At 41.5% G+C, this 13,747-nt stretch overlaps 1 protein-coding gene across 2 annotated transcripts in view; it reads right to left on the bottom strand.

The window, feature by feature from the left end:
- LOC139423116 (P2X purinoceptor 5-like) overlaps nt 1-11,659 on the bottom strand; it is a 28,737-nt gene extending 17,078 nt beyond the window's left edge. Inside the window, exons 1-5 of one of the 2 annotated variants that reach the window (XM_071174784.1) lie at nt 11,049-11,659; nt 2,150-2,300; nt 1,152-1,223; nt 453-528; nt 29-113 (exon numbers count right to left, since the gene is read on the bottom strand). In XM_071174784.1, the coding sequence (XP_071030885.1) occupies nt 29-113; nt 453-528; nt 1,152-1,223; nt 2,150-2,300; nt 11,049-11,272 (608 nt within the window). In that variant the 5' untranslated portion in view covers nt 11,273-11,659. The remainder of the gene's footprint in view (nt 1-28; nt 114-452; nt 529-1,151; nt 1,224-2,149; nt 2,301-11,048) is intronic. The other variant, XM_071174783.1, reaches the window with a different exon arrangement.
- Nucleotides 11,660-13,747: the final 2,088 nt, after the last annotated feature.

Raw genomic sequence — 13,747 nt, 5'->3', positions numbered from 1 at the left:
TTCACAGCAAAAGAGGATGAATTCTCACGAGGGTTTCCGGACCGTCTCGACGGGACACCAGCCATGTATCTCACAGGTCCCTGTAGAGTTTAAACACAATCCAGTCTTTACCCCTGCAGGGAAAAGCAAAGATCCCTGTCAACATCCTGGAAAGACATAATATTCTGGGTGGAAATTAAGGGGAATGGTAACACGTACGAGATCCCAGAGTTGAATCATTTTAACATGCAAAATTGATTTTTTTAAATGTCAATATCAAGGAATTTTTTAAGAGAGACATATTCATGTCCAATTCCAATCCTGGTGATTCTTATACACTTCCTAAAAATTAGTGGTAATGTGCATTTAAGAGAAATGTGACCATAACCAGTGTTAATCTGTAAATAAATGTTATCTTGGAAATTGAAATTGAAATGAGATAGACTGCCCCAGTTGACCATATTAGTCCTTACCATTGCCAGCTATTACCACTTCACCCTCGGCACAATCCTCATTGTTTACACATTGGCCATCTGGCACCTTAGGGCTCTGGAGAAAAAAGGACACGTTGCTGTAGTTCAAAATGCAAACCTGTATTCAAAGCTGTGTATTGAAGAGCCTAGAGACGACGGCAACATACAATAGCATGGTGAACACAATAGGGAGTATCATTTGAATACTAAAGCTATTTAGGTATACACAATGTTATTGGACCAGTGAACAGTGCCAAATCGCCCCCTTCATACTATGAACATTTTTATCATTTTAAATATAATTAATATATTTTTCATAACTTTTCTGAAAATCATCATAACGGCACCGAAAGCCTACTATAATATCAAACAAGCAAGGTCAAGGTCAAGCCATCTCTCTCTGGGGAAAAAACTGTTGGGCCTACTAAGGCATCATAATTACCTGCTATAAGCAGTTTGGATTCTGACATCCGCCCCAAATTACCAGTCGATTTTCTGTTTACTTTGCCATATATGGTGAGAATACTTGCATCATCAATGCAGAGTTTAATTTCCTTGTTTGATTGGATCATTAAAGTATTCCTATCTCAGCTGCACAGTCATCCAATCTCTATCTCAGAATTGGGGGATCTTTCAAAATAAAGTCAATTAACAAGATTTTTGTCTCGATTACAGTAATACAATATTGCTTTCACTCACCTCAGCACAGAACCCAAGCCTCTGATTTGGGGTCTCAAGGTAGTTTGTAACAATGAAGAAGACTTGTTCACCCTGAAAATCAACAACAAGCTAAAATGTTGGACACTATACTTTCCTCGGTCAGGTTAGTTAGGGGACTGTGTATTAATTGTACAAAATCAAAGCCCTAAATACATATTAATTTATCAAAGCTTTTAATGCCGCATGCTTAAATGTAAATAGCACAGCTTCTCACTCCATATTAATATAGCCTTACAAAATGAAGGAGATCTGACTGGGCTCACCATGTGGACAAGAGCAGACCTTTCTATGTAATCTGTTTATCACTGAGTCGCTAAAGGTTAAGAGAATTATAGGAATTAGACTTGGGGAACAACCCTCTCTCTTTTATTTAACAGGACAGATAAAATGGTTTGTCCCTTGAGGAGAAAAAAAGACTCAATAGTTTATAGTTAAAATGTACAGTATATAGCGAAAGGTGTGATTTTCCTATTGCTCTATAGCCTGCAAAGTATAATGTCCAATGACCCCAATCATTGCCTTTTCCATTACCTTACAAAATGCACATTATTTAAAGACATCAGACGTATTCTTGATAATAATTGAAGAGCACTCTAAATACATGTCAACTTATCATATTCTAAAACTGTATGTTCAAAATAGCTGACAGACATGCTCATGCCAGTGTTTGTAAAAGTGTACTATTCTCATGGCATGGTCAGATATACTGTCTCTATTGATGTGATATAAATCTGCATGTGGTGTCATGCTATTTAAAAAACTATTTCGGTGTGATTGAAAACTGATGAAAGTGAGTTAAGACCCCGTAAAAATGTGACTCATTGTACTTGAAATATACAACCAATGACTTGCTGTATCACTGATGAGCTTCAGCTTCAACTCAAATAGACTTTAATGAATCATCTAGCAGTAAAGCTGTGTACTGCGCCAGCTTTACCTGTGTACATAAAATCTCCCCAAAAGTTCCCGGATCTCACCGTTGGAGGTATGACATAATCCTCAGCCCCCCATAGGTACAGTCCAGATTCTGTGTTGTTGGTCATGACCACTCCTTTCAGCTTGGTGATGACAGAGCTCTGGACGGTCTCTTCCCTCGATTGGTACCCCTTCTTATACACTAAGACCCACCTGAGAATTTAAATGCACCGGTTATTGATTAATTGATTGATTGGTTGATTTCTTACATTTAGTCTAAGCCGCAACTTTAAAAATATATATTTTTTAAAATCGTTCTAACTCGGTCACATTTGAAAATGTTGAGCCGTTGTCAGTCGCATATAGAAATTACATTGATGGTAATTTGAACAAACTTTGAACAAATTACAGTTTGGGCCTAGTGCCCTGGATATATTAAAGCTTTCATTCATGTGCTGAGTCATAAGACATAGAAATGTCAAGTGCACTCTATAACACTGTCTATATTGTATGATAAAAAAAAAATATATAAATATATTATTTTATACTAATACAATTGTTCAGAGAAAGGGAATTTGTTTAACAAATAATATAAAAGAAGTCTCAAAAAGATAGTATCCCCTGTTTTAAATACTCCAGCAGGGCCCTTGCGAGGATAACGACACTGAGCCTTTTTCTAAAATGTTTTATGAGATTAGAAAACACATTGGGAGGGGTCTTAGACCATTCCTCCATACAGAATATTTCCAGATCCTTGAAATCCTTCATCTGCACTTAAGCCTTATGGACTGTCCTCTTCAATTCAAACACAATGGGGTTCAAGTCCAGACCCAGTTAGTCCATAACATTCTGAAACCATTCTTAGAGCATGGCCAGATCATGGTTGTCCCGGGGTTATTTTGCATACAAGCTTTCCACAATTTCATTACTTTAGCATAAGATTTTCTGTAGGTTTCCTCATGGTTCTATTTAAAGTCATGTTCTCAGAACATTCAGAGAATGTTAAGAAACAACGTTCTTCTGTTGGAATTTCAGTACTACAGAATAACGTTTCCCACAGGTTTCCTCATGGTTCTATTTAAAGTCAAGTTCTCAGAATGTTCCGAGAACGTTAAGAAACAACGTTCTTCTGTGGTAATTTCAGTACTTCAGCATACCGTTTTCTGTAGGTTTCCTAATGGTTCTATTTAAAGTAATTTTCTCCGAATATTCAGAGAACGTTAAGAAACGATGTGGGGATTTCAACACTGAGGCATACCTGCTGGGAACACACTCATTCAATCAATGTTACATCCACGTAATTTCAAAGAAATTACATTGTACCAATGTGAAATAGACGATGAATTGACATCTGTGCCCAGTAGGTGATGTTTTACGCAGGTTTCCTCATGGTTCTATTTAAAGTCACGTTCCCAGAACATTAAGAAACAATGTTCTTCTGTGGGAATTTCAGTACTTCCGCATAACCTTTTCTGCAGGTTTCCTCATGGTTCTATTTAAAGTCAAGTTCTCAGAACATTATGAAAATGTTCCATAAAAACCACAATAAAACATTAGTAACGTTCAAAGAACATCCTAAGAATGTTATTTAAAAACATAAACATTCTGTTCTAGCCTAGTGGCTAGAAGCATTGGGCCAGTAACCGGAAGGATGCTGGACTGAATCCCTAAGCTGACAAGGTAAAAATCTGTCATTCTGCCCCTGGGCAAGGCAGTTAACCCAGTGTTCCCCAGGCGCCGAAGATGTGGATGTAGATTAAGGCAGCCCACTGCACTTCTCTGATTCAGAGGGGTTGGGTTAAATGTGGAAAACACATTTCAGTTGAATACATTCAGTTGGACAACTGACTAGGTATCCCCCTTTCTCAGCGTTATAAGAATATGTCAAAGATAAATACACAACGCAGAGACAGAGTACGAGAGGTCAAGAGGATGAGAAGTCAAAAGAATTAACGATCAATGGAAATAGTGTTTTTTCTGCAATAGGGAATTATTTTTTAATGGGTCAGAGACATAGGAGGAATTTGTCTACACAATGAACCTGAAATAGGATACTTGTTATTTGGCCATTGGCCCAGTCGCACTGCACGGCCATTGGCCCAGTCGCACTGACTTCTAATTGGTCAACCACAGGCTAGGGCTGGGTTATAAAACTAGATCCTGTCCCTTTGTTCTGTGGAGATAATCACAGGAAAGAACCACAGGAGAGAATGGCTAGAAAGAAGCTTTATCAGGCCACTTTTCTCTCTGTAATTGATTATGGTGACTTGTTGTAAATGCATGCAGCCTCCTCCGTCTTCCAGAGACTGGACTCTGTTTATCATGCATCCTTGTGCTTTATTACAAATGCCAAGTCCCTCACCCACCATTGCACATTGTACCAAATGGTAGGTTGGACCATTTTATATTTATATGCGCAGAAAGATACATTTGTATGTGTTCATCTAGAAAGCCCTTTTGGGTAAACTCCCTCTTTACCTATGTAGTCTGGTCTCCTTCACCACCAGCAGTTACCATACCCGGTCTGCTAGGTGGTTGCTACTTAAAGTCCCCAGGACATTCACAGTATTAGACAAGACTGCCTTCTTGTGCACCAAACGCATGGAATAATCTACAATACATGCTTCATCTAGATAAATTAGTGCCACTGAATGGATTTAAAATATTGATGGGAGACTGTTACAGAGGAGTGTAAATGTTTTATTTAGGCTGGATCATGTTGTTGTATTGTTGTATGTTTAATTATGTCATGTATTGATTGTTGCTGCCTTCTTGGCCAGGTCTCCCTTGAAAAAGAGACTCTGTGTCTCAATGGGCTTTTCCTGGTTAAATAAAGGTTAAATAAAACATTTTAAAAGGATCACTGGAGAGCATCACTGAGGACAGGGGAGAACGACCATCTACTTCCAATCATGATTTGTCCTATTTGAATAAACCTATTTTCCTCCCCTATTTTGCTTTGGGGTCTGTGTTATTAAAGAATAACATCAACTGCTAAAAGTGTCAACAAAACTCTCTCTATCTCAGGGGTTCTCAAACTTTTTCACTCAGCCCCCCCATTCAGAATTGTGAATCTTCAGATTTAAAGTTTATTTCCTGCAAATTTACACATTTTGTTATGGGGGCAGAGACAATTTTGCAGTTTCAAAGCTAATTTTCTTGCATTTTTAATTCTATACATTTTACCATGTCTAAAGTGTATTCATGGGATATTTGAGTGACTCAAACACTACAACAAAATCTATGGGCTAAAAAACCCACTTAAAAAATGTTAGCTAACATGGACTAGATGATCTGGTATGCAATGACTGACATTACATGAGGAAAACTGATGATGCACTACCCAATTTCTAAATTGCACCAAGTGCAATCTACTATTACAACTTTCAAGAGTCTGTTGAAAGCCGGACTGAGTTCCTTAAAAATCCATGTTAAAAAAAACACTAATTGGCCACACTTGATCTTAATGAGTGATTGTTTCCTTTTGAAGTTTCCATTTGAATAGACTGAAATGAACAGCTTTGTATGAGTTAAAAAAGATAGCATGCTTGCGCCATCCTGGTGGTGCAGTGGACTAATGCCATGGAGCAAATTAATTTATGTGTCCTATCTGTTCAAAACAGTTAACCTAAGCATCCCAGGAAAACTTTCAGGGAATCATAGTAAAGCATTATCAGAACCTCCCTGCTACCTAAAGATGTACATTCCCAGAAGATGTGTATTTTACCAGAACCAATGGGAAACCAAAAATGGACCTTCTGACAACTTCCAAGGACCCAAATGTGCTGGCTGGGGAGACTGAGATGGCCATTGCAAAATGTTGATTTTGTGGTCAATTAACATTTTTTTTTGTGGATTTCTGGTGTGTGCAAAAACCCACCACTGATAAGCGTGGCCAAAGAGCTCGATATTCGTGTCACATGACCATAGCACCGGTTCCAATCAAAGTGCCAATGCAGTGGCAACCCGTCATTTAGGGAGTTTTGAGCCCCACCTGTTTAGCAAAAGAAAACAAATCTGTTTGCAAACAATGTAATAAAAAACAAATTTGAGTCAATAAAGCTGCATACAAACATGGTCTCTTTTTGTAAGGCAGCTCCAAAATGCAGGTGTTTCAGCCTAGCTCAATGCTTTCTGTAGTGGTGGGGCAGCCAGCAGAAAATACAGAGCAAAGGGGTTGATAATGTTCTCTAGTTGCGCCATGATTGGCTCAGTGTTTTGTCACTCATGGGGACACTTCATCACGGCAAAATCTACGGGTAGAGCTCAAAAATTCAAGCCCCTTGGTTGCTGCCATAGATTTACATTAAAAGTGCCCATCCAAGAAGGCTCAAGGTCAATGGCCACAGATAAAATTATGTTAAATCACATTATATCTACCGTAGCTTTGATTGGACATGTCAACATCATACTTTCACAATCTTAGCGAGCAAACTAGACAAGCAGTCATCGTCATGAATCAAGTCGATAATCTACCGGCAAATCCTTTTCAAACCTTGTCATATAAAGAGAAATTATAAATTAAACATACTCATCGGCCATTGGACATAAACATTACACAACAAGTTTGAAATCGCTAATTCAACAATGAGTGGTTAGGAAGGAATCGGTGGCTAACTGCAAGTGTTGCAAAGCAATCACTAGCCTGCTATTCAGTGGAGAGGGTGTGTGGTCCAAGTATGGGGTCTCTTTTCCAAGCTTAAAAGGATAAACATTCACATTCAACACCATGGGCCAGAAAATGTTGAATACATTGGCTATGCTGTCAATCCAGCATGACTTCTGCCGTGCTCAAAACAACTGGAAACTCGGAAATTGGCAATCTCAGACTTCAGTGAGTTCAAGACAACTGGGAACTCAAGAAAAAAAAACGAGCTCCGAAAGGGAAAATACGTTTTGAACAGTAATCCAACTCGGAGTTCCAAGTCGGGAACTCTAGCCTCTTTCTGGAGATCACTGACGTCATGATTCAACCTTGTTTTTTTTTCTCGAGTTCCCAGTTGTCTTGAAAGCACCATAAATCCAAATAATTTAAGAGCAGTGTTAACAGCAGGTCTGAAGATAGATGGGGGGGCAATCAATTCACATATGGTGGGGCAGAAGGTGGTCTATAGCAAGTGGCAACGTTGAGAGACTTGTTTCTGGAAAGATGGATTTGTAAAATTGTTTGGGCACAGACCTGGATAGTAAGACAGAACTCTGCAGGCTATCTCTGCAGTAGATTGCAACTCCGCCCCCTTTGGCAGTTCTATCTTGTTGGAAAATGTTGTAGTTAGGGATGGAAATGTCAGGGTTTTTGGTGGTCTTCCTAAGCCAGGATTCAGACATGGCTAGGACATCTGGGTTGGCAGAGTGTGCTAAAGCAGTGAATAAAACAAACTTAGGCAGGAGGCTTCTGATGTTAACATGCATGAAACCAAGGCTATTACGGTTACAGAAGTCATCAAAAGAGAGCGCCTGGGGAATGGGAGTGGGCCTGTATTAACTTCTACATCACCAGAGGAACAGAGGAGGAGTAGGATAAGGGTACGGCTAAAGGCTATAAGAACTGGTTGTCTAGTACGTTCGGAACAGAGAGTAAAAAGAGCAGGTTTCTGGGCACGGTAGAATAGTTTCAAGGCGTAATGTACAGACAAAGGTATGGTAGGATGTGAATACAGTGGAGGTAAACCTAGGCATTGAGTGACGATGAGAGAGATATTGTCTCTAGAAACATCATTTAAACCAGGTGAGGTCACCGCATGTGTGGGGGGGGGGGGGGGGGGGGTGGAACTAAAGGGTTAGCTAAGGCATACTGAGCAGGGCTAAAGGCACCACAGTGAAATAAGATAATAATCACAAACCATGCGTAGCCGAGTGATCATTATGGTCCAGTGAGTAGCTAAGCAGGCTGGAGACACGGCGATTCAGACAGCTAGCAGGCCAGGGATAGCAAGCTAGCAGAAGGGCCTTAGAGGGACGTCGCGACGAAAGAAGTCTGTTGTAGCCCCCTCATGCAGTTACGTCGGCAGACCAGCCGAGATGGATCAGCAGGGCTCCGTGTAGTAAAAGTGTCCAGGCCAATTGGCAAAATAGGTATAGTGGCCCAAGAAATTGTCCAATGGGCCTCTTGAGCTAACAGTCCGATATGCTCTAGACAGCTAGCGGTCCACGGCTATCAGGCTAGCAGATGGACTATTCAGGGGATGTCGCGATTGGGGTGCCTGTTGAAAAAAACCCTCAAGCAGATTACGTCGGTAGCATAGGCTAGCTCCAGGCTAATTGGTGCTTGCTTCGGGACAGAGACGTTAGCCATGAGTTTACACTCAGATAGCAGCTAGCTAGCTGTGATGATCCAGGTGAAAAGGTTCAGAGCTTGCGGTAGGAATCCGGAGATATGGAGAAAAATAAGTCTGATATACTTTGGTTTGAATCGCGCTGTGTAGACTGGCAAGAGTTGTCTGGGCTAAAGGTTAGCTGATGTCCGCTAGCAGTGGTTAGCTGACTAGTAGCTAGTAGCTAGTTAGCTGGCCAGCTTCTGTTGGGGTTTCCGGTTCTGAAGTAAAGAAAATAGCAGATCCATACCACAGTGGGTGAGGCGGATTGCAGAAGGGTATGTTGAAGTTGAGGTTAAGAAAAATATAAAAAATATAAGCGAAGAAAAAAGATATAAAAAGATATATAGACGAAGACAAGACGAAGACAAAAGACGTCTGTCTGCTACACCATCTTGGATGCTTTTAGAGGCTGAAATGAGGCTGAATTAACTGTTTCACTGCCAGATAAGGCTCCGCTGACAGCCAGGTGTGGCGGTGGTAAGGATTTACTCCATGGTGCTGAAAAGAAAGCTCTGCTGTTGGGACAGCTTTATGTAGGGCCTAACTGTTTGTGGGCACCGTTTGTCACCGTTATAGTACAATTCTGTTTAGTGTTGTGTTGTGTAGTGGCTTTGCTGACATGCTAAAATCAGCACTGTGCCAATGTCATTTTGCAAACTCAAGGCAAACTATGGTCAGATGACATGAAAAAAAAAAGTTTTTCGGCCAAGCAATCCAATGGTAGGGTTGGCCTTTGAAAGAACAATGGATATGCAGAAAATACCCCGTCCTTACTATGAACTATTTCCATTTACCCAAATTGCAATTATTTTGATATTTGTATAAAATTTCACTTTCCCACATTTTGTTATGTTACAGCCTTATTATAAAATGGATTAAATAAAAAGTTAAATAAAGGTTACATTTACTACAAATAAAAAACTAATTGGACATGATTTGGAAAGGCACACACCTGTCTATATAAGGTCCCACCGTTGACAGTGCATATCAGAGCAAAAACCAAGCCATGAGGTCGAAGGAATTGCCCGTAGAGCTCCGAGACAGGATTGTGTTGAGGCACAGATTTTGGGAAAGGTACCAAAACATTTCTGCAGCATTGAAGGTCCCCAAGAACTCAGTGGCCTCCATCGTTATTAAATGGAAGAAGTTTGAAACCACCAAGACTCTTCCTAGAGCTGGCCGCCCGGCCAAACTGAGCAATGGGGGGAGAAGGGCCCTGGTCAGGGAGGTGACCAAGAACCTGTTGGTCAATCTGTCAGAGCTCCAGACTTCCTCTGTGGAGATGGGAGAACCTTCCAGAAGAACAACCATCTCTGCACCAATCAGGCCTTTATGGTAGTGTGGCCAGACGGAAGCCACTCCTCAGTAACATGACAGCCCTCTTGGAGTTTGCCAAAAGTCACGTAAAAGACTCTCCGACCATGAGAAACAAGATTCTCTGGTCTAATGAAACCAAGATTGAACTATTTGGACTGAATGCCAAGCATCACGTCTGAAGATGACCTGGCACCATTCCTACGGTGAAGCATGGTGGTGGCAGCATCATGCTGTGGCTATGTTTTTCAGCAGCAGGGACTGAGAGACTAGTCAGGATCAAGGGAAAGATGAACAGAGCAAAGTACAGAGAGATCGTTGACGAAAACCTGCTCCAGAGCGCTTAGGACCTCTGGGGCGATGGTTCACCTTCCAACAGGACAACGACCCTAAGCACACAGCCAAGATAACACAGGAGTGGCTTCAAGACAATTCTCTGAATGTCCTTGAGTGGCCCAGCCGGAGCCCAGACTTGAACTCAATCAAACATCTCTAGAGAGACCTGAAAATAACTGTATAGCAACACTCCCCATCCAACTCGACAGAGCTTGAGAGCGTCTGCAGAGAAGAATGGGAGAAACTCCCCAAATACAGGTGTGACACGAGCTTGTAGCATTCAATCTTCAATAGCTCTTACACACTTTGTGTAAGACTTTGAACATTATATATTCTGAATCGGGGAGGATGGACAAAAATCGATACCTTTTATTTTTTTAGATGTATTTTATTTATTTTTGCTTTCAATTTTCAATAGCTCTTACCATGACTATGAAAATGATATATTCTGAATTGGGGGAGAATCGACACAAACCCACAGGTTTTTCTATTGAAAGTTGTTTTCCTTTTTTTTGTTTTTCTATATCGAGCTTCAATAGCTCTTACAGAACGCGTGCCATGACTATGAAAATTACAGCTTCAAAATCGTCAGTCAGCGGCGCAGCGGTCAAAGCCACTGCATCTCAGTGCTAGAGTCGTCACTACAGACACCCTGGTTCGAATCCATGCTGTATCACAACCGGCCGTGATTGAGTCCCATAGGGCGGCGCACATTTGGCCCAGCGTCGTTCGGCTCTGTCCGGTGTAGGCTATCATTGTAAATAAGAATTAGTTCTTAACTGACTTGCCCAGTTTAATAAAAAAAATGTACTCCCAAGCCCTATGTTTCATGATGACAGTTTGAACGACCTCAAAGACACCCAAAATGTACAATTAAATCTACTGTAGCTGCGACTTTGTATCTAAATAATGATTGGCACTTTTAATACATGATTTAGTACATTATTTTTACGTCGCGAGCATGCAATACAATAAAATAAAACATGCACCTCACCCGATCACGTATAGCAGCACACAGATCTGAAAAACTCTAAATGAGATTCCCAATTTTCTGTTTTCAGCGATGACATATTTTTCTGTTTTAAAATTAAGGAAACCGAGGAAAAAGATTCTCCAAGTCAATTCGCCCATATTCCTGTCACCAGACTTCGACAGCCGGGTGACTGCGCGTGTGAGAATGACAGCACTGAAGTCAGTGGCAATTGCATGGGCTATCATTAGTCAATTTATAAGAGGCTACTGCCATTCCAATGACCTAGCCCTAGGATAACCTACCATGAAAGCTGTTTAAGTTTCTGCTTTTTCTGCAAAAATAATTTATAATTATAATTCCTAGGTCTGATCTCAGATCAGCTAACATTAACAGGTTATTCTAGGAATGAATATATTTCATGACTGCCTATCTCAAACATGACCCTCTATGACCCACTACTATCTCTAGACTTCATCGCTAAAAGAGTGCTGTTTTAATGCACTTTATTTCTGTCAATAAGCATTTAGAATATCTCTAGGTATAGACTAAAACAACATTAATTCCTACAAGCTATCAAATATTAGCAAGAGCAGCACTCTGCTGGTCTGGGCTGGTAAAATAAAATTTTAAATGGAGTAGCTAATAAGAGCGAAAGTAAAAATAGATCCTGGGTAGGTTACCCGACACTGGTTAGAGTGGAGTGGGGTTGTGAGAGTTATTTCCTCACACCTTGGATTGAAATGTGGGCCAGGATAGGGCTGGCCCAGTCTGGGTAATAACCTAAATTATGTACATTCTAACAAGCAATATGGTGTTAGGTCTAATTAATACAAAAACATTGTGCTCATTAGGCCTAGCCCATGTGTGTGTGTGTGTGTGTGTGTGTGTGTAATATGATATTGCAGACTGCTGGACTGGGTCACCTGCAGTACCATCTCGATCAGTCTCATTTTATTTATAGGCTATAATCCTTTTCACAACAATATTTCTCACACAAAATACTATTGTAAATCTCCCAGACAGTCCCACACTAATTTCAGAATCAACTACTTCCACAGACTGGGGTTGAAAGATACTGTAGACCGTTGGAGATGTTAGGGGTCACAGGCTGCTCTTCTCATGCTCTGTGGGCGAAGGTTTTGAGGTCAGGTTCAGTTCATGAGTGTACTACAGACATTTAAGGAGTTCAATTCTCATTCTGTAGTATGTATGGACTATGTGGGCTCCTCCTCATGTTGCCAACACTGTATTGATTACTTTAGCTGGAAAGGTCACTGCATATGTTGAAAAGCTTTTATACAGGCTGCTTGTGTCAGCTAATTTCTGTGTGGTAGTAATCCTGTTTTATGAGGGGAATGGAAGTTTAGGCAATCCTATTTCAGATTCAAGTGTAAGATAATACAGTCCTACACTACAAGGCCAAAATGATGTGGACACCTCTTCAAATTAGTGGATTCGGCTATTTCAGCCACACCCATGGCTGACAGGTGTATAAAAAAAAATTGAGCACACAGCCATGCAATCTCCATAGACAAACATTGGCAGTAGTATGGCCCGTAGTGAAGAGCTCAGTAACTTTAAATGTGGCACCGTCATGGGATGCCACCTTTCCTACAAGTCAGTTCATCAAATTTCTTCCCAGTCAACTTTAAGTACTGTTATTGTGAAGTGGAAACGTCTAGGAGCAACAACAGCTCAGCTGTGAAGTGGTAGGCCACACAAGCTCACAGAACAGGACCACCGAGTGCGGAAGCACGTAACGCATAAAATCGTATGTCCTCGGTTGCAACACTCACCACTGAGTTCCAAACTGCCTCTGGAAGCAACATCAGCACAAGAACTGTTTGTAGGGAGCTTCATGAAGTGGGTTTCCATTTCCGAGCAGCCGCACACAAGCCTAAGATCACCATGCACAATGCCAAGCGTCGGCTGGAGTGGTATAAAGCTTGCGGAATAATGGTCTGGGTATCAGGTTTAAGGTAAGACCCAGATGCAGACCGTGTTGAATAAACAATAATTTAATGATCCAATAGGGACAGGTAATAGACAGGTCAAGGCAGGCAGGGATCAGTAACCAGAGGTGAGGCAACGGTACCGGACGGCAGTCAGGCTCAGGGTCAGGTTAAGCAGAGGTCAAAAATCCAGCGGAGGGCAAAGGTACAGGTCTGTAGGTAGGCTCAGGCAGAGTGGTCAGGCAGGCGGGCTCGGAGTCAGGACAGGCAAGGGTCAAAACCAGGAGGGCCAGAAAAGAGAGACTGGGAAAAAGCAGGCGCTGAGAAACTAAAGCTGGTTGACTTGACAAATTGGCAAAGGACAAGCAGAGAATTCAGGAATATATACACAGGGGATAATGGGGAAGATGGGCGACACTTGGAGGGGGGTGGAGACAATCACAAGGACAGGTGAAAAAGATCAGGGTGTGACACTGGGGCTGTTTTTCATGGTAGGCCCTTACCTGTTTCAGCATGACAATGCCCCCGTGCACAAAGTGAGGTCCATACAGACGTGGTTTGTCGAGATAGGTGTGGAAAAACTTGACTGGCCTGCACAGAGCCCTGACCTCAACCGCATGGAACACTTTTGGGATGAATTGGAACACCGACTGCGAGACAGGCCTAATCACCCAACACCAGTGCCCGACCTCACTAATGCTCTTGTGACTGAATGGATGCAAGTCCCCGCAGCAATGCTCCAACATCTAGTGGAAAGCCTTCCCAGAA

Source organism: Oncorhynchus clarkii, chromosome 12, assembly GCF_045791955.1.
Source record: "Oncorhynchus clarkii lewisi isolate Uvic-CL-2024 chromosome 12, UVic_Ocla_1.0, whole genome shotgun sequence".
Classification (NCBI taxonomy): Eukaryota; Metazoa; Chordata; class Actinopteri; order Salmoniformes; family Salmonidae; genus Oncorhynchus; species Oncorhynchus clarkii.
This window is presented reverse-complemented; position numbering and strand designations above follow the sequence as displayed.